Source organism: Eptatretus burgeri, chromosome 15 (genome assembly GCF_056783735.1).
Source record: "Eptatretus burgeri isolate ZD-2024b chromosome 15, Ebu_testis_v1, whole genome shotgun sequence".
Lineage (NCBI taxonomy): Eukaryota > Metazoa > Chordata > Myxini > Myxiniformes > Myxinidae > Eptatretus > Eptatretus burgeri.
Window position 1 is genome coordinate 35,593,709 of NC_140975.1, and position 20,717 is coordinate 35,614,425.

Sequence of the window (20,717 nt, forward strand, 5' to 3'; positions counted from 1 at the left end):
AAAATCGATGGCTTGGCATATCAAGTCACTGATTCAACAGCTGAACAATATTTTTGTTTCATGTGACTAAAGATTTATATTCCATATACTGTAATTGAAATGAACGAAACATTTTTCAAACTGGTGTTTAACAATAATTTTACTAATTCAAGTTAAAATCCACCTTGCACGTATTCGGTTATTTATTCTTCTTGATTGTAGTACGTCATAATGTCTGCTTTTCACATTTTGAAAATCAAAAGTAGCAGTAAATATTAACCTTATCATTAAGTTCTTGTAAAGTACACTTTACTTCTTTGATAAATCTCGCACATGCACACAAATTTATAATATGGAGGAGTTTTTATTTGTGAAGCACTTGTACCTAAGACATCTGACTTTTTAGAGCACACTCATTAGTTACCACACTATTTTTGTTTGAAAAAAAAAATAATAATAATTGCCTCCAAGCCGTCCAGTATCATTGTGTTTTCTGTGAGCCATTGTTTGTTGTCTTTGATCTGATTTGCTTCGGGGTAAATTATTAAAATAACTGATGCTTTCTTTAAAACTCCATGGTTCAACCTCACCATCTATAATATGTATAACATGCTTGTTCAGTTTGTTTGTTTTCTGATGATATTTCTGACGATTGTATATTATAAATGAGTTCCGGTTGTATATTATAAATGAGTTCTGGTTGTATATTATAAATAAGTTCTGGTTGTCTATTATAAATGAGTTCCAGTCTCTTTTTTTATAAATGAGTTTATTTTTTCATGCCTTGAACAAACTTTGGTACATCACTGGTGATAAAGGTTGTGGTCAAGTTTCATCGGAATTATGTGTGTGGTTTCAGAAAAGAAAGCAAATACATATTTTGGGGGGCAACCCCCACATAGAAGCCCTTTGACCCCAATTTTTTTAACGTCGTGAACAAACTTTAGTACATCACGGCTGATGAAGTCGGTGGTTAAATTTCATCGGACTTGTATGGTCATTTCGGAGAAGAAAAAGCAAATACATCCTTTGGGGAACCCCCCCCCCCCATAGACCACTTTAGACCTCAAATTTTTTTTCATGGCACGAACACACTTTGGTACATCATGCTTATTGAAGGTTGTGGTCAAGTTTCATCAAAATTGTGTTTAGATTTGGAGAAGAAAGCAAATGCATAATTTGGGGTCAACCCCTTACACCCTTTCGAGCTCAATTTCTCTGTCATAAACAAACTTTAGTATTTCATTGCTGATGAAGGTTGTAGTGAATTTATATTGGAATTGTGTGTATGGTTTCAGAGAAGAAAGGAAATCATATTTTGAGGGGGCAAACCCCCTTACACTCCCTTTGAGCCCGATTTTTCTAATGTCATGAACAAACTTTGGTATACCATGGGTGATGAAGGTTGTTGTGAAGTTTCATCAGAATTGATTGTGTCGTTTCTGAGAAGAAAGTAAATATCTCTTGGGGGGGGGAACCCCCCCATAAATCCGTCTGTAGACTCCCTCAGACCCCAATTTTTGTATTGCTGAGAACAAACTTTGGTGCGTTATGGGTGATGAAGGTTGTGGTCAAGTTTCATCAGAATTGTATGTATAGTTTCTGAGAAGAAAGCAAATACCTATTTTGGGGGGCAACCCATGTAGACCCCCATTGGGCCCGTTTTTTTAATTTTTTTTTATGCCATGAACAAACTTTTGTACATAAACGGTGATGAATGTTGTGGTAAAGTTTCATCGAAATAATAAGTGTAGTTTCAGAGAAGAAGTTGAAAGTATTTGTGGATGGACTGATGGACAGACGACACGTCATCCCGTAAGCTCCCCGGAACTACGTTCCAGGTGAGCGAACAAACTGCAAATGCACTTTAACTTTCATATCATCACGACTTTTTCTTTAACCACCTCAATTATTCCCATCTTCATTGTGGGACTAGCTGAGGAACGTTTTTTTCCTGAAATCTTTCACGAACAGACTGGTTAAGCCTCACATTCGATTAAAGGTGCAAATAATTTTAAATTTGTTCTGGGTGTCGGTGATAACTCGACAAAAGACACTGTGGGATCTTATTATGACCTAACAACACTGCATTTGTCAAATGACGTAATCCACCCCAAAATGCTCTGCACATGTACCGAAACCCCAGGAAGCTGAAGTGTTTGGGGCAAAATAAAATGTATTGTATGTCTGGGATAAGGGTTGTTACCTGGAATGGCTCACCAAGCTTCTGAAAGAAAATGAAAATACTTGGAAAAGTACTGTGAGGCCACAAGAGTCCACGCAAATGACAAGTTTCCACCAGTATCACTCTCTTCGTCACGTGTTTGCAGCAAATGCTGGCGTGCCACATGGATTAATGGCTCCATTTCAGTTGGGAGTTGGATGTTTGGATAAAACCCCACATTGGCTGGCTTACTAGCTCAGCTTTTGGGGGGCGTTCCACTCTCTGTATTGGTTTTCTCATTGATTAAGTTATGGTATGACTATGTACTCTTGTATTACAATATTTCCATGAGCCAATTTGCATTCAGGAACACGACAATTATGGTTAAACACCTTGAAATTGCCATACAAAATGCTGAAAATTATGTTTAAAAGACTATTTGAATCACACATTTTGTGGTAACATCGATAGGTTGAAAGTGCCCGGCAAGCAGAACCGAGTAAGTGTAAAACACATATTGGGCATGTGCAAAAGATGTTTAGCATTCATACGTCATTTCAAAAATAACGTATTGCTGCTCGATGGGTCCTCCGGATTAATGTCCTTCCTCTGGATGGCACACACAATGATGTATCGCCCTGCATGCAAAACATCAGGGTGACAATTTATCGCTGCACCAAGATTCAAACCCAGGTGAGACAGCAAAACGGTGAGTGCGCACAACTCGAGGTTATGTTGCATGTGAACGCATACAAATTTTCTCGTCCTCCACCTCAATTAGCTCATCTGATCATATGCTAGTGAAGGTCAACATCTCTCTGGCCATTCTGAGAACAGCCTCAGTGCCGGCAAGTCTGGCAGTTCACTCAGGCAAATTGGCAGGGACTGCAAGTCACTATCACACTTCAGGTACTGGTTATATATATATATATATATATATATATATATATATATATATATATATATATATATATATATATATATATATACCACCCCTGATATTAATTCAGCCTGGGAATTCTTCCACAGAAACCTTGTGCACAGATTAATCCCATCTCTTCTTCAGTTATCTTACATATCCTGCCACCCCTAGTACACTGAATCATATGGTGAGGGAGTTGCCTTAAAACAACTTGCATTCTCCTTCTGGAAGGCAACTCCGACTGAAGGCAACCTCATATCATTCCAAAAAATTCCCCAACAAGTGTGTGACTACTTTCAGGAGAGCCAGAAAACAACATCTGTCCAATCTCAAGCATGATCTTTCAAACCTGTTTCCCTCCTCTAAAGCCAGGTGGCACCTTGTTAAGTCTGTCTCCGGTGTATACTCCCCTTCCATCACCTAAAGTGGCACCACAGCCGACTCCGCTTGTGAGAGGTCCGATTGCCCCAATTCTGTGTTTGCTTCCAAATTCTGTGGCCCCAACCCCTCATTTTTGGTACCCACCCTTCCCTGTCATACCCAACTGCTCCTGAACTCTATATTTTCACTGAGAAGGTGGAGAAGTTGACAACCCTTGATTCTGATTTGGAAACTGGATTGGATGCCATCAACTCACGTATCCTAAAAACCTACTCTGCAGCTTTTACACTTCCTCTATCTACCCTTTCCACCCTATAATTTACCCTGGGTCATCTTCCATCGACCTGGATGTCAGTCTACATGACTGTACCCCATAAAATGGTGCAAAATGGAACCCCTTAACTACAGATCAATTAGCTTACTCCCAATCATCAGCAAGGTCATGGAATCCATCATCGCAGTTAACACAAAATCATTCCTTTTCTCCAACGACCTCAATTCAGATTCAGACCTGGTCACTCTACCTTGGACATGTTGCTTCTCTCCCAACAATAGATAGAGGCCCTCAATACCAGACATGAGATCAGGGCCATTTCTCTTGACATATCTGGAGCTTTTGATACAGTCTAGCATCCTGCCTTGCTCTTCAAACTGTTTGCCAACTCTATTCTTGGATTATTGACTTCCTCCACTCTCGTCACCAATGTGTGCTCTCAATTGAATCCTTTCTTCTCCTCTCTCTGTCAAGGCTGGAGCACCCTCAGGCAGTGTTCTAGGCCACATCCTATTCCTAATCTTCATCAATGATCTCTCTGACTCTTTGGAAAATCCTCTTTATATCTATGATGACTCCACTCTCTGCCGTGACATCCCTCATCCCTCTAACAGACAGGCAGGCTCTTCTCTGTCTGCAGACCTTGACAAAATCACAAACTGATAAAACACTTGGAATATGTCTTTTAACCCTGATAAATCCTAAACACTCTCTGTGTGTGTCTGTGTGTCTGTCTGTCTCTCTATCTCTCTATCTCTCTCCTGCAACTGCAAACCCTCCCATCTACATACTTTCTCAACAACCCTCTCAGAGACATTCAGTCATCCAAAGTCTTGGGTCTCATTCTCAGCCATGATCTCTCTTGAGCAAGCCACATTTCAAAGTTGGCCTCCAAAGGCAGATGCCGACTGGGCATTTTCTGTCGTGCAAAGTCCTTCCTTGGCACACCTGAGCTCCTGTCCACCTTCAAGGCAGCTTCAGCTTTATGGAATACTGTTCTCCACTCTGGGCTTTGCCTCACACCTTGCTCAGTTTGATTGTGTGGAAACCAAGGTCTTCAAGATCATTGGAATCTTTTGCGATGAAGCTGAGTCTAATGGCCTGTCATTTCACCATCACCAACAGGCAGGTGGTTTCTCTGTCTTCTGCCTCCTTTCTGGTCTTGCACCCTCTGCCCTGTCCATACTTTGCCACCACCCCCCCCCAAACCCCACACCCAGGTTTCTGCATGATGCACATGGTCCACCAGAAACACCCTTCCAGTGAAACTCCCAAAATCCAGAACCACTGCTCACTTCCATTCATCAAGACACCATCATGTTCCTCTTTTTTCCCCACCTGTAGATCCAACTTCCATTCTCTCTTCAATCTCATTCTTCCCTCCAGTTCTTCAAGACAGCTGTTCACCATCATCTCAAATACCACCACCCTCCATCCAAAACCATGATCTTTTCTACACCCGTTAAACCACCCCACCCCTCGCAAAAAATTGCTTCTGCATCCATATTGTCCACCCTTTGCATTCTCCCTTACCCCTCAACATTACCTGCATCCCTTGTTTGTCCGTCTCCATCTATTTTCTTCCTCCACCCTGCTTTTAGTGTTTCCCCCTTTCTCCTGCCGTTCCGTTTGTTATGATATGTCCTAATCCATTCTGTGTTCATCGCTCTTCCACGAGCCTTGACGACATAAACAAAAAATATATACACACACGAAGGAGTCCAAATTCTGAGCATCATTCAACACATTTCAATGTCCCTTTAATGAAAAATTACAGGTAACATCATAATTTTAAACACACAGTGTATTAACTTAAGATGTACACAATGTTTTCACTAGGAAGATATCAGCTATGACTGTGTAGTATATAAATGTAAAATTATCAGCACCAATCACCAATATTTACTCAGTCATGAAAAAAAATTAATGTGCATGGCTTATAGATCCTGAGTAATGGAGAACATTTCAAGGTGACACTTCCACCTGGACACCACAAACGATCAAGTGGTCAGCACGGCCTTTGATTTTAAGGCTTATATAGCGGGCTTTTTTCGGTCCAGCATCACAAGTGAAAGTTCTGTTTCCTCCAGGTGGTATAAAGATGTCCCCACTCGCTTCGCACCTTAGGAGAAATGAGGAATAAGTAAATAATTGTTGAGCAAGTTTGATTTTGATCTCAAGCTTTTTGCCAAGGTTGCTCGCAGAAAATTTATTTTCTGTTCTCTGTAGGATGGTAAAGCAAAGAAGATGATGGTGCTTTAAAAGTTTCAAAGTACTTTGAAGAGAGATTGATCGATCTTCACAATTCCTTCCACTTAGGATACACTTGTACAATGCAGAATTTCACTTTCACAGCACACTTAATATAATACCTAGATCCTACACACGCACACGCACACACAATCACGCTCTGGGTCTGCTCAGCAGGCATGTTAGACGTCGGCCATTACAAAGCTTTCAGCGTTGGTGTGAGAAATTTTGGAGGTTAATCTGAAGACTCAACAGCTCAGTTATCTGTTACCATGGAAACAATAAGGTCCTTGGGTTTGAGTTCCGAATTAAGTCAGAATTTTTTTCACACTAGCCCCAATCAGGAATTTATTTCTGTTTGTTATATATGAGAGTGAGTCAAAAAGTATCCGAAATAATTTATTAAAAACTGTGTTGTGTTGACTAAATTGCTTATTATCCCCCGCCAACCAACGAAGTTGGCGGGGGATATAGAAATGGGTTCTGTTCGTCCGTCCGTCCGTCACATTTCGTTTCTGGAGCTTAACTACAAATCCCCTCAAGATATATTTACGAAATTTGGTACACATATCAAGCAAGTGGTGAACTGGTGCCTTTTGATATTTAGAGATTTCCCCCCAAAAAATTTCTGTCACTTTCCATGGAAACAAGTTGGGTATTAAGAAATAATTGAGGTTAACCTTTGTTTCCAGAGCATAGTTGCAAAACTTCTTTGCTTCTTTGCAAAACAAAAAAAGTTGTTTCTTGAGTTATCGCGTAAACGAAAATCCGGACGGACGGACGGATAACCCGGAAACATAATGCCTCCGGCACCCTTGGTGCGGAGGCATAAAAACATTTTGGTATTATAAATAGAGATGGACAACCTATTTTCCTGTTTAAGCCTCTTCTTCCTCTTCTCAGGGACGTGGCCTCACTTTTTTTTTTCTTCTATCGACCAGCTTACAGTGAGATCTCTCAGCAAAGCCATGGCTAATAGAGAAATGCGCAATCAGAACCTCATCCAAGGTTACGGGAAAGCTCATCCAGAAACATCCAAAAAGTCCTTTGACAGCTCATTTTAATATGGAACAAAAAAAGGTTGTTATGTAACGGTTTTGGAAACACCCCCAACTCCCTGTAAGTGTAAAACTCAGATGTTTGGACACACACCCACACCCACACCCAACCCCACCAAACTCCAAATCCTAACCCCCAGGCGTTACGAACGTCATTTTTACAGCTGGCTTTCTTTCGCAGCATGAAGAAGACGTCACAATTCAGTATTCATGCTGAGGCGAATTGGCTCACTTACTGAGCAAGACAATGGCCATTGACTCTTGGTGGAGTCATATGAGACGGACCTCGAAGCCTTGTGTATGCCACCAAAGGGGATGGCACCATTCTGCAGAGTACCGCGTATCGGCAGCCGTGATAGACGAAGAAACTGCATGGGGTCTCTGTGCCTTGGTGTTGAATACCGCTCATGAATACAGTCTGATGTACGTTTTTCCCACTGCGAGAGCACGACTTGGCGGCACTTTGGGTGCGTCTACACATGCAGGATGAAGCGCCTCAATTCCAAAGTTCCACAGAGCCCATCTCTGGACAAGCTCAGTACCAGAATAGAGGGAGGATTTTATTTTCTTTTGTTTTACCATTGTCTGTGTTGGAGTCTGTGTGTAGAGGCGCCTCGACTTTAGGATTAATTTACCTCACGCATTATTACATTCTGAATTATTGTCCTTTGTAAATATTTGTCTATTTTCATTAAATTCCGCGGTTATTTTAAGTTGCTGTGTCCGTGAATTTGTCGTGTGGTTAGAGTATAAAACCCACCTGTGCATCCATCTGTGTTTCCGTCGCTCCGCCATTGCACCCCACTCCACCCGCACATGTAATAATCTCTGAGGATCAATGTGTCCGCCTCCTAAGGAAAACTACTTGGTTATCTGGGCTTGCGGTGTTAACTGCCATCCACCACAATTTGGGTCAGGGGATTAACGTAACCGGCAGTACCGCGACAATTCATTAACCTCCGCCATCGAAGATCGGAGGTTACTGTTTTCACCCCTTTCTGTTTGTTTGTTTGTTTGGTTGTTTATTTGTGAACAGTATTACGGAAAAACTCCTCTACGGATTTCGACGAAACTTGGTGGGGAGATTAGGTATGGTCCAAGGATCATGGCATTAGATTTTGGACTTGGTCCAAAATACAATATGGCCGCTATGGCGGCCATTTTGAAAAATATTTGAATTTTTTTTTTTGCATTTCTAAATGTTTTCAGTGATTTACAACCCCCCCCCCAAAAAAAAAAACATTTGTTAGAGAGAAATAAAAAATTTGCAACTTTTTTTTCAATAAAATTTAGATTTTTTTTGCATTTCTACATGTTATAAGTGATTTCCAACAAAAAAAACATGCCAAAATTATAATTGCGGCTGATTTTGGAACTTCAGGTGGATATACCCACGTAAAATCAATTTCTGTCTCAAGGAATCTAGTTATGACGAATGAATTGAGTATGTAAAAGTTAAAAGTAAAAGGGAAAGTTGCAAACTATAACTCTGTGAGCACTGTTGACGTCAAATTGAATGAATAGAATATTAGGTTCACTTGAGTGACCTTGCAGTATTGGCGGCGGAGGGTTTGCACTCTACCGAGTGCTCCCCCTCTAGTTTTGCTTTTGTTTCTCTCTGGCCATTTATGTTACTTTCAAATATCTGGCTTTGCTTTCTCCCATTTTTTATTTCTTCCTTGTAACTAGCCTGTCCCTTGTGCAGTGGAGATGGAGTTTTGCAAGTGTGTGTGTGTGTGTGTGTGTGTGTGTGTGTGTGTGTGTATGTGTATGTGTATGTGTGTGTGTGTGTGTGTGTGTGTGTGTGTGTGTGTGTGTGTGTGTGTGTGTGTGTGTGTGTGTGTGTGTGTGTGTGTGTGTAGACAGCGTTATTTAGGCTTTAGTAAAAAATTCAAAAAGATTGTTGTTTAAAGCTGCAGGAAAAAATTAACTCAGGAGAGCAGCACGGTGTTTTTTAGGGGGAAATGGCCTCCTAATTGCCTTGTTTTATGTCGGAAAGGATCTTGAGACCACTCATTACATTCACCGTAGTCTCCTGGAGACTTGTGTCTCTTTGTATATCTATTTCCATTCTGCATACTGAAATTTTTTTTCTCCATAGTCAAAGCCCGTGGCAGAGCGAGAACACAGAATGGATCAGGATACAACATAACAGGAGGAACAGCAGGAAAAGAGGGAAATACCAATAGCAGGACAGAGGGAGAAAATAGATGGACACAGACAAACAAGGGATGCAGGTAATGATGAGGGGTAGGGGAGAACACAAGGGGTGGGCAAGATGGATACAGAAGCATAACTTTAAGATGTGTGTGGGATGGTCCAATGGGTGTAGAAAATATTGTGTTTTTGAATGGGAGATGATTTGAGATGGTGGTGAGCAGCTGTTTTGAAGACGTGGAAGGAAGAATGAGATTTAAGAGAATGTGGAAGGTGGTTCCACAGGTGGGATAAAAAAGAGAAACAAATGAGTGGAGGTGAGAGATCGTTGATGAAGACTAGGAATATAATGGACCTAGAGCACTTGACAGGGACTGGAGAAGAACAGGTTCTGTTGAGAGCCACACGTTGGCTACGAGAGTGGAGGAAGTCAGCAATCGAAGAGTGGAGTTGACCTTGGATTCCAAAGGCAAACAGTTTGGAGAGCAAGGCGGGATACCAGACTGTATCGAAAGCTTGAGATATGTCCAGAGAGATGGCCATGATCTCATGTCTGATATTGAAGGCCTCCATCCATTGTTGGGAGAGTATAAGCAGCATATCCAAGGTAGAGTGACCAGGTCTGAATCCAAATTGGTGATCTGAGATTAGGTTGTTGGAGAAAAGGAATTATTTCCGATGATGGATTTCATGACCTTGCTGATGATTGCAAATGAGCTAATTGGTCTGCAGTTAAGGGGATCCCTTTTGACACCTTTTTATGTAACGCTATGATGTTGGGGAATTTCTGAGCAATGGAAGATGACCTAAGGTAAATGACAGGATGAAAATGCCAGAGAGAGGAAGTGCAAGAGCACTCGTTATATTGAAATGCAATTGGTTTGATTCCCAATGGAGCATCCCAGCTTACACAGTAATCTTGTTACATCATAAAACATGATTCCAAACATTGTGAAAACATATTTTTGTCAGGTTTTCAAAACATCATTAAAATGTGATTGAATAGCATTTTACTCATTTTTGAAACGTTATCATGGTATTACATTCAACATCATAACTGTCGAAATGTTTAAAAACGTTTTAAGGATGCAATGTTTTCAATAGTTTCAATTGGAGTGATGTAAGTGAGTTATAAGTCACATGACTGTAGATTCAAGTGGAATGATCGATGGAAATAGTTTAAAAAAAGGAAATCACAAGTGAATGAAATGATAGATTTCACCTGGTGTTGGCTTGGCGGTTAGGGTGGTGGCTTGGGATCCAAGGGTCCTGAGTTCAGCCCCATTTACTGTTGAATTAACACCAGGGGGTTGACTCAGCCTGTCATCCTTCCGAGGTCGGCGAAATGACTACCAGTGTAGCAGCCAAAAGGCTGCACACGAAGGGAAGGGGTATCGACGGATTTATCAAATCTGGCATTGGTGTGGCGCAGGCATGATGGGCCGAATGGCCTCCTCCTGCACATAATTTCCATGTAAATTCCGTGTAAAACATTTGCTAGTAACCAGACGACCCGTGAACCCATTGAGTTCCCGTTGTGACAGCGATTGATAAAAAAAAATCATTTCAAAAAACAAAAAAAGATAGCTCCAGCGAACTATACCGCTGAGGTTGTTTGCATTGATCAAATTCTCCCGAAGAGTACTTGACTGAATCGGGAATTGATTTTAAAATAATTTTTTGTTGCCAGATTTTAACGAAACTTGATACTGCACACCGCAGGAGAATGGTGAGTAAGGTGGTCCTAAAATTTTTGCACTGTCGTGTACTGTTTTGGCTGTATTTCGGGAACATACTTATATACAAGATGAGAGTTTTAGTAATATATAGAAGATAGATAGGTAATGCTGAATAAATAATAATAATAATAATGATAATAATAATAATAATTAGAATCCTAAGAATAACGATGATAGCAACCACAATACTCTAACTATAAAAATAAAACAATAATAAAAAAAAAATTACAAGAAAAGTAGGGGCTGAAGTTTGTATACAGTAATTCAAGCATGTGATACCTCCAGCCTTTGAAGTTAGGGAGCATTCGACTGATGTGCAAATCCACATTGAAGAATCGCATGCCCTGAACACCATTGGTATTCTTCAGAAAGACCTTGGATATCTGCTCACAATAGATAATGGGTTCTTGATAAATAATTGATCATTCTATCAAAAACAACTTATCCAATAACTTTTTTTTAATTTTTGACAGAGAATAGACTAACATTCCCACAAATGTCTCCTGCTATTCCTCTGTTCCAATTGGTTCATCCGATTGTGTGCTAATGAGAGTCAACATCTCTCTGGCTATTCTTAGAGAGCTGCCTCAACACCGGTGAGTCTGGCAATTCACTCAGGCAGATTGGCAAGGACTGCAAGCAGCCATCTCTCTTCAGGACTGGTATTCCAGATCTACTACCCCTGCTGTTAACTCAGCCTGGGAATTATTATACAGAAACCTGCTCTCTCTAAAACATAGATTCATACCAGCTCATCTTCAGTTATGCTGCCCTTCCTCCTGCCCATGATACACTGAATCCTGTGGTGCTGCAGTTGCTCTGAAACAACTTGCCTTCTCTTACTGGAAGGACAATCTGACTGAAGGCAATCTCAGTGCATTCCAAAAAGTCCGCAACAAGTATGTGTCCACTCTCAGTAGAGACAGAAAACAACATCTGTCCAACCTCAAGAATGAACTTTCAAACTTTTCTCCATCTAAAACCTGGGTGTGGCCTGTTAAGTCCGTCTATGGTGTATGCTCCCCTTCCATCGCTTCCCACTCTTCGATTGTCATCACAGCCAACTCCACACGTGAGAGGGCTGAATGCCTCAATTCTGTGTTTGCTTCCAAATCCTGTTTCCCCAAACCCTCGCTCTTGGTACCCATTCTTCCCTGTCCCTTCTTCCCTTCTTCATCATGTAAATGACAGTGAAACTATCATATAATTTTCTCTTCTTAAAATCATACATTTGTTGTTTGCTAATTGTGGTTCCACACATTTCCTTATCCCTACCAAGTGGGTAATATTCTTCCTTACAAGACTTATTTAATTCATGTGAGTCTTGTAAGTTTATCACAAATGACCAATTATAATCTAAATTACAGAGGGCTGTGGGAGGCAAACCACAGTGACCTTACCTGTTCTCCTTAATGCTCTACCCCATTCATTTTAATAAAATGCACAACAATCACAATTATGCACAAAAATTATATATAGGCGACAAATCTTCAATTACGATCCGCCGCCTTCTGCTCAACATGGTGTCCTTAGGGCGGGGAGAAAAGACGATAAAAGCACACAAACAAGCAAAACAAACAGGCCTACCTTAACCACAATTCAACTTCATCAATTCAAACACATCTGATTGACCACGTCCCCCAGTAGATGCCACTTGCTCCAGCTGTTATCTGAGCACAATTTCCCAATTTAAAAACTACCTAGCCAATTTCACGGGCTACCTGCCTTCCATAGCACATATCAAATCGCACGGGACTGAGTAGAACATTCCTTTATACGCTACAACAACAATAACAACCATAACCATAACATTCCCTGCAAAACCATGGCATCTCAGTTATCTGCAGGTGTGGCCTCAACTCAGAAGACAAAACTGTGGCAGCAAGGTGTAGCAGTGTGTAAATTCCCCCAGCACAAATAACGTCCCATCTCGATGGAAACCATGGAGTCTCCATCCTCACCCACCAGCACCACAACAGCTCCCTTTGCTGCACAACCTGCCACAATTACTGCCTGGCTTAAAGGCAGAACGAGCGCACTGATTCATATCCTCAATCCAGGAGGATAAAAGTTTCTCCATTTTCTTCAATTAAACTCCTCCGAGGTCTCGTTAAGCACCTACAGGAGTTGTGGACTGACGAGATGAAAGTTGTGGCTTTCATTTTTTTCTTTGTTCTTTACAATTGTCCTTACAGATGACTCCCTAAAACCAAATCCACACCCAACATCGGTGACATCAACACCCATCCACCTAAACACTTTCAATTTCAGCTCCAGATTTTGTGATAATTTCGGCATAATTACCAAGGCTTTCGGCACAATTGCCAAGATGGTGGTCATAGAGTAGTAAGATAACAATGCGCGTTCTGATTGGTTGAGAGCAGACACACTCAGAGACGTGCTCTGATTGGCTGCCAGCGATGTCAACACTAGCGGTCGCATTTAGGGTAGATGCAGTGCATTTAAACTTGTAGCTTTTGACTTGCTTGATGGATTTTAAATTTTAAAAATTTTTAGGTAATTAAAAATTGAATATTTAATTTGTGCTAAAGCAAATCCACGCAAAGCGGGGTCGCACTATGCGGTGAATCACCACAATACATTGAGAAATCATTCTAATTTGGTTTTCTGAGGAACCTTTTGGTTGTAATGCAGGTCCATAGTCCACCATGGCTCCCAGTCCCTTCCGGTAATGAAGCAGAATTCTGGGCAGGATAGGTCATTGTTGTCATTTTTGAAAGCTTCCTCCGGCCCTGTGTTCTCTCCCAGCAGGCTGGACTGATAAGCCTTACCATACACCACGTCTGTTGGGTGTTGTGGAGGAAATGTACAAAATGGTGGCAAGTTTATCAAATATCAAACAAGGCCTGCTTTGCACCTCACGTAAGATGAGGCCATCCATCTCAGTGTCATGAGAACCGAACAAACTTTAATAGTTCAGTTGTATTTGAGGAAATAGGTGCTGATGCAATATGATAGCATCAAATGGATCAAAACAATGAGGAAGCCACGAGTGAGCATGACACACCGACACATTTACCACATGTTGTAGTTATAAAAGCTTTTTTGCATGGAAGAACATGACTTAGAATATAGGATATCTCATCAGCAAAAATGAGGTGTGCCATGCAGATGATGGGTGTTACTGCAAATAATCAAAAACCATCCGATCCCAATCATTGCAGAATTGTGCAGCTTACATTTAGAGTCACTCAAGAGAGGCATACTGGATGCTTTCACATTGCATAGTGATATCTTCTTGTTATCGCCCATCAGTCTGATGTATCGGGCACTCAAACCTCCACACTTATATGTGCTGATGATTACTGATCCCTTCAATTTCAGCTCATTAAAATAATCACATCTGGTTTGAAGACAAAATCATCACACCCTCATGTTTGGTTATGTGAAACGTTTCTTATGTGTGAGATGTAAAACAATGAGGTACACAATATGTATATAACTATATATATATATATATATATATATATATATATATATATATATATATATATATATATATATATATATATATATATTGTTACGGTTGTGGAAATTCACAGAGCACCATATAGGTCCTTAGATCAATTATGTCGATAAGTCTGTGTTCAGATAGATTTCCCCACCGATGTTTAAAGGGATTTATTCGCGTAACCGGGCTGTGATCTTTGAGTTAGCCATTTTTCTTTTGCTGTCGTTATTTTGGACCAACCGCATTTCAACCAACATAACCACCTTCTCCACAACGCCGACCACAACCACCTTCTCCACAATCGCCAACATCCACACAGACAATGAACAACCACCTTCACCACAGCCACCTTCACAACAACCACCTTCTCCACAACTGCCTTCACACAACCATCTTCTCCGCAACGCCAACCACAACCACCCTTCTCCACAACACCAACCACAGCCACCATCTCCTAAACCACATCTCCCCCGATAACCAACAACGAACACCATCGCCTCACCTTCAACTCCGCAAACGCCGCCATCTTTGCGCCAGCCACGGCGAGTTCCCAGCGAACAGCATCGCTGCAAACAGACGCGGGGGTTTCCTCGTTGGGCAACATAAAATATATACACATATATATATATACATACATATATATATATACATAAAATATACATACATATATATATATATATACATTATACATATATAGCCTGGCGTTGGCATAGTGGTTAGGGTAGCGGCTTGGGATCCAAAAGGTCCTGAGTTCAAGCCCCATTGGCTGCTTGAATTAATACACACCAGGAGGTTGACTCAGCCTGTCATCCTTCCGAGGTCGGCGAAATGAGTACCAGTGAACTGGGCCCAGTGTATGCCCCAGTTAAAATAGGTGTACCATATCCCTGTGTGTCGTATGAGGCAACCAGGGTTGCGTCAGGAAGGGCATCCGGCATAAAAACCTATGCCAAATCATTATGCGGACAATAAAACGGATTTCCATACTGGATCGGTCGAGGCCCGGGTTACCAAAGACCGCCACCGGTACTGTTGGTCAGCAGGGTACCGGTGGAAATTGTGCTACTGTTGGGCAAAGGAGGAGAAGGAGACGGGGAAGGCATGTCCACAGGAAGTGGGAGAGGGGGAAGGGTAGAAGTGTGGAGGTGAGAGTTGGAACTCTGAATGTTGGGACTATGACTGGCAAAGGGCGAGAGTTGTCTGATATGATGGAGAGAAGAAAGGTGGACATACTGTGTGTACAAGAGACCAAGTGGATGGGGAGTAAGGCTAGGAGCATTGGAGGTGGTTTCAAACTGTTCTACCATGGTGTGGATGGGAGGAGAAATGGTGTCGGTGTAATCCTGAAGGAGGATTATGTCAAGAAGGTATTGGAGGTGAGGAGTGTCGGACCGAGTGATGAGTGTGAAGTTGGAAATTGAAGGGGTGATGATGAATGTCATCAGTGCATATGCCCCACAAGTGGGGTGTGAGATGGAGTGTAAAGAAAATTTCTGGAGTGAGTTAGATGAAGTGGTGGAGAGTGTGCCCAAAGATGAAAGAGTGGTGATTGGATCAGATTTCAATGGGCATGTTGGGGAAGGGAATAAAGAGGATGAGGAGGTGATGGGGAGGTACGGTGTCAACGAGAGGAATGTGGAAGGGCAAATGGTGGTAGATTTTGCAAAAAGAATGGAAATGGCAGTGGTAAATACGTATTTCAAGAAGAAGGAGGAATACAGGGTGACGTACAAGAGTGGAGGAAAGTGCACACAGGTGGATTACATCTTATGCAGGAGATGCAACCTGAAAGAGATTAGAGACTGTAAGGTGGTGGCAGGGGAGAGTGTAGCTCGACAGCATCGGGTGGTGGTCTGTAGGATGATTTTGGAGGTGAGATTGAGCAAGAGAGTGAGGGCTGAACCAAGGACCAGATGGTGGAAGCTGAAGAATACTGTTGCGTGGAATTTACGGAGGAGGAGAGACAGGTGTTGGATGGTGGTAAAGAGGGATGGGATGATTGGGCAACTACAGCAGAAGTGGTGAGGGAGATAGCTAGGAAGCTTGGTGTGACATCTGGACAGAGGAAGGAAGATAAGGAGACTTGGTGGTGGAACGAGGAAGTACAGGAAAGTATAAGGAAGAAGGGGTTGGCGAAAAAGAAGTGGGATAGTCAGAGAGATGAAGAAAGTAGGCAGGAGTACAAGGAGTGGCGGCGCAAGGCAAAGAGAGAGAGGTGGCAAAGGCCAAGGAAAAGGCATATGGCGAGCTGTATGAGAAGTTGGATACAAAAGAAGGGGAAAAAGGATTTATACCGATTGGCAAGGCAGAGGGACCGAGCTGGGAAGGATGTGCTGCAGGTTAGGGTGATAAAGGATGTAAATGGAAATGTGCTGACTAGCAAGGAGAGTGTGTTGAGAAGGTGGATGGAGTACTTTGAGGAGCTGATGAATGAAGAAAATGAGAGAGAGAGAAGGTTGGAAAAGGTGGAGATCGTGAATCAGGAAGTGGGGTGGATCAGTAAGGATGAAGTGAGGACTGCTATGAAGAGGATGAAAAGTGGAAAGGCGGTTGGCCCAGATGGTATACCATGGAGGCATGGAAGTGTTTCGGAGAGATGGCAGTGGGGTTGTTAACCAGATTGTTTCATAAAATCTTGGAAAGTGAGAGGATGCCGGAGGAGTGGAGATTAAGTGTACTGGTTCCGATTTTCAAGAATAAGGGTGATGTGCAGAGCTGTGGTAATTACAGAGGTATAAAGTTGCTAAACTACACCATGAAGTTGTGGGAAAGAGTAGTGGAAGCTAGGTTGAGAGGAGAGGTGATGATTTGTGAGCAGCAATTTGGGTTTATGCCAGGAAAGAGCACCACTGATGCGATGTTTGCTTTGAGAATGTTGATGGAGAAGTATAGGGAAGGCCAGAAGGAGTTACATTGTGTGTTTGTGGATTTAGAGAAAGCTTATGATAGGGTGCCAAGAGAGGAGTTGTGGCATTGTCTGAGGAAGTCGGGAGTGGTGGAGAAGTATGTGAGGATCGTGTAGGATATGTATGAGGACAGTGTGACAGTGGTGAGGTGTGCGGTTGGAATGACGGACTGGTTTAAGGTAAAAGTGGACTCATGGACTTAATCTTCAAAAATTTTCTTTCATGTGGACTCATCAATAGATAAAAGTACAACTTATTCGTTTAAACAAATGACTTTATGGGAAGCAGATTTCAGGTGAAATTACTCGACTTCAATGCGGATAATCATCGTGAACTTGTCATGCTTATGTGTTGATGTTTCTACAAAACAGACAACACAAAAGACGTGTGAACACGCAAAAAAAACAAGGATATGGACAATTGACGCTTTTTTCTTTTGACATTCTTCTTTCAATTGACCCCTCGCTCGTGACATCCCATCCCCAAGGATACCTAACATTAAGGGCCAATCAGAAAATGTGCGGCTGAACATAGAAGCAGTTCCAGCATGAAAATGTTCTTTCAAAACCACAGAAAAATCCATTTATGTCAATGTAAGAAGAGGACAAAAAACACTAATAACTGTTTCGTTAATGCAATCCATTGACTTCCTAGATGTCATGCCATTTACCTCTTTACATAACCATTATTTCTCGTGAATCTGCAGAGGTTCACCAAGGGAAATTATGTAAAAAAAAAAAAAAGTAAAAATAAAAGCAAAAACGATATCCCCTTAGGATAATGCTTTCAAAGCCAAGTTCAATGAAAATGAATATTTTTTTCGATTGAAATTTTGCTGTAGATAATAGATATGTAGAGAATAGTTTGATGAAATGGAAGTTCGCATAATGCGGCAATCATCGGAGGGATAAAGCGAGTCCATTAAATGTGTCATGCTTTTACCTTCCAGAAACCCTCATTTTTCCTTGGCTTGAAGCAATTTCTGCTTGAATTTAAAAAGTGTGGAATTACTTTTTGGTCTTTTTGCGTTTTGTAGCTTGTAACCGCATTCTCTGCCACATTCTGCTCTGTAACGACAGAATCGTTTTTCTCATTTTTGACATTTTTGACGCCATGGAAGGACAATTAATTGGTGTTCTCCATTTTAATTGTATTCTTTGTTTCCAGCAACAAAATTTCCATCTGGATTACTTACGAATTGGTACAAGACCTGTTCCCCAGCACGAGGCAACCATTAGCACTAGCCCCAAGATCTGCATCACTGCAATACAAAATAATAACAATGTAAAAAGACAACATAACACACACAGGCAGCGATTCTACATCTGTGAAAATTGTGAATATCCCTGACACTAGTGGTAATAGTACAGCCTGTTTTATGAGTACAGTATTTTGACTTAGTGGACAGTTACAATTGCAAATCACACAAATTCATTGACTTCATACGAGTTATGATGGCAAGCAAAGAAGCCGAGAATTGCCAGTCGTTCAACATACGTGAAAAGGACATTTTTCGTTCCATACAAATTGATCACCTCGGATGTCCCACAGTTTACAACTGCCTGTATCGTGTTCCTTATAACTCCACTTGATGTTTACCGTCATACAGGTTGAATTACATGCTGAAAGGCTGAACGTAATTTAAAACCTGTCATACATATGTATGTCATGCTGTAATGAGTTATTACAAGTCAGAAAAATACATTAAAAACTAGAAGAGCACTCGTATCGGCAGAGCGCATACCTCCACCACGCAATGCCTGATCCACTAGATGACTAGAACATATCGGGGCCAATACATTTTTGAGATATCATGTTGTATATCGTTTTTGGCTCCATCTCATAATGGTGAAGAAACGCTTTTGGATGAAATAATCTTGTATCTAATAAATTCGTTTTCGGATCTTCACCAAAATCGAATCAATTTGCCCTTGATACAGACCAACATGTCCACAAAGTTTCATCCGAATCCGTCGACAACTTTTTGAGATATTGTGCTATATCTCAGTTTAGCCCTACATCTCAATGGTGAATCCAAAAAATGTTCTTTAATTTTCAGGTTAATTGGATGAAAATTTACGATTTTATAAATTTGACCTCAATATGACATATGACCTTTTGAGCTGTTTAATTTCGGATGAAAATTTACGATTTTATAAATTCGACCTCAATATGACCTATGACCTTTTGACCTGTTTAATTTCAGATGAAAATTGTGCTTATACTGTTGTACATACAAAAAAATGACGAGCCTGTGCATACATACAAACGTATGTGGTTCTCATGCATAATAAGAATTATGGATCAATTGTTGTGTAAATGGTATCACGTGGTAAATTGTGGTTCAATTGTCATGTGGAAATCTTATGTTGAAGTACAGTACTTTGGTTCGTGCGTTTTTTATATATCAAATAAAATGTGCATGAAATAAGATCAGTAATACAGATGAACCTGCAGGTGCATGTGGATGCATCTAATATGCTGTTGCATCACCATTACATCAGACTAAACAAATGCAGGGGTGAGCCTGAGCTAATATGTGAAGTAGGCGAAGTATGAGTTTGCAAAGTTGACTACAACATCCTCCATCATTGGAACAAACCAGGGAGTGATCTTGTAACTCTATAATGTTACTGCCAGGGTCTCTGCTAGCAATTAGGACACCCATAATCACATGCATCTGAAAGCAATTCTCAGATCTTGCATGAGTTCTTGAAATTCCTGTTTGAAGTTATCGATGGCATTAACATTTGCTTCAGTGACTGCTTTTGTTTTCATCATAACAGCTCCATTTCACAGGCTTTGCCGTTTCCCTTTGGTCTTGCTACTTGCTATTTCTGACTTGCTCATTTCATTAGCAACGACACATCTGCCATTTTCATCAAAGGCTGATAGGCTTTCTCTACAGGATGATAGGTTGAGTAATAATAGTAAGGCTCAGAAGAAGTACGATGAAACCCTTCCTCAAAATCATCTGGCCCTTTAATGTCGAGGCCATTGAATCTTTTTGTGGTCTTAAGCAAAGCACTAGCGCAGTTGCAAGGCTTTGTTGAGCAATCTTTTGGCTGTTATTCCACAGACAGTTTTGATGATGAGCCGAAGCAATATTTTTGCTGCAATCTTGTACTGTCTTTTAAAAGCTTCCACTAGCTTAACCCTTGCCCCATTATCATCCAACAGAATGACTTGCTATTTCATTAACATGCAGTTCTTTTACAGCAGGCTTCGGCTCTGCCAATACTTGTGTGCCTTTCCTGAAAGCTCATATTTCCTCCCTGTGTTTCACAAAGTACTTTTCATACCGCTTGATTTTAGCTCTTGCGATCATAACATCATTAATATGAGCTGCTGCCTTTTATCCCTCAGGATTAGCATTCCAACTAGTACGAGAAGCTTCCCGGGAAGCTGCCTTGTT

General features: G+C 41.2%; 1 protein-coding gene across 3 annotated transcripts in view; it reads right to left on the minus strand.

Annotated features, from left to right (window-relative positions):
* Positions 1–5,463: 5,463 nt before the first annotated feature.
* Positions 5,464–20,717, minus strand: part of LOC147011923 (uncharacterized) — a 34,280-nt gene continuing 19,026 nt past the window's right edge. For 2 of the 3 annotated variants that reach the window (XM_085857557.1, XM_085857556.1), the window contains 6 exons: positions 18,498–18,563; positions 18,245–18,369; positions 14,899–14,962; positions 13,562–13,728; positions 11,204–11,307; positions 5,464–5,842 (listed from right to left, as the gene is read on the minus strand). In XM_085857557.1, coding sequence (XP_085713683.1) covers positions 5,686–5,842; positions 11,204–11,307; positions 13,562–13,728; positions 14,899–14,962; positions 18,245–18,369; positions 18,498–18,561 — 681 coding nt within the window. In that variant the 5' untranslated portion in view covers positions 18,562–18,563 and the 3' untranslated portion in view covers positions 5,464–5,685. Of the gene's footprint in view, positions 5,843–11,203; positions 11,308–13,561; positions 13,729–14,898; positions 14,963–18,244; positions 18,370–18,497; positions 18,564–18,799; positions 19,828–20,717 lie in introns of those variants that run through there. The other variant, XM_085857555.1, reaches the window with a different exon arrangement.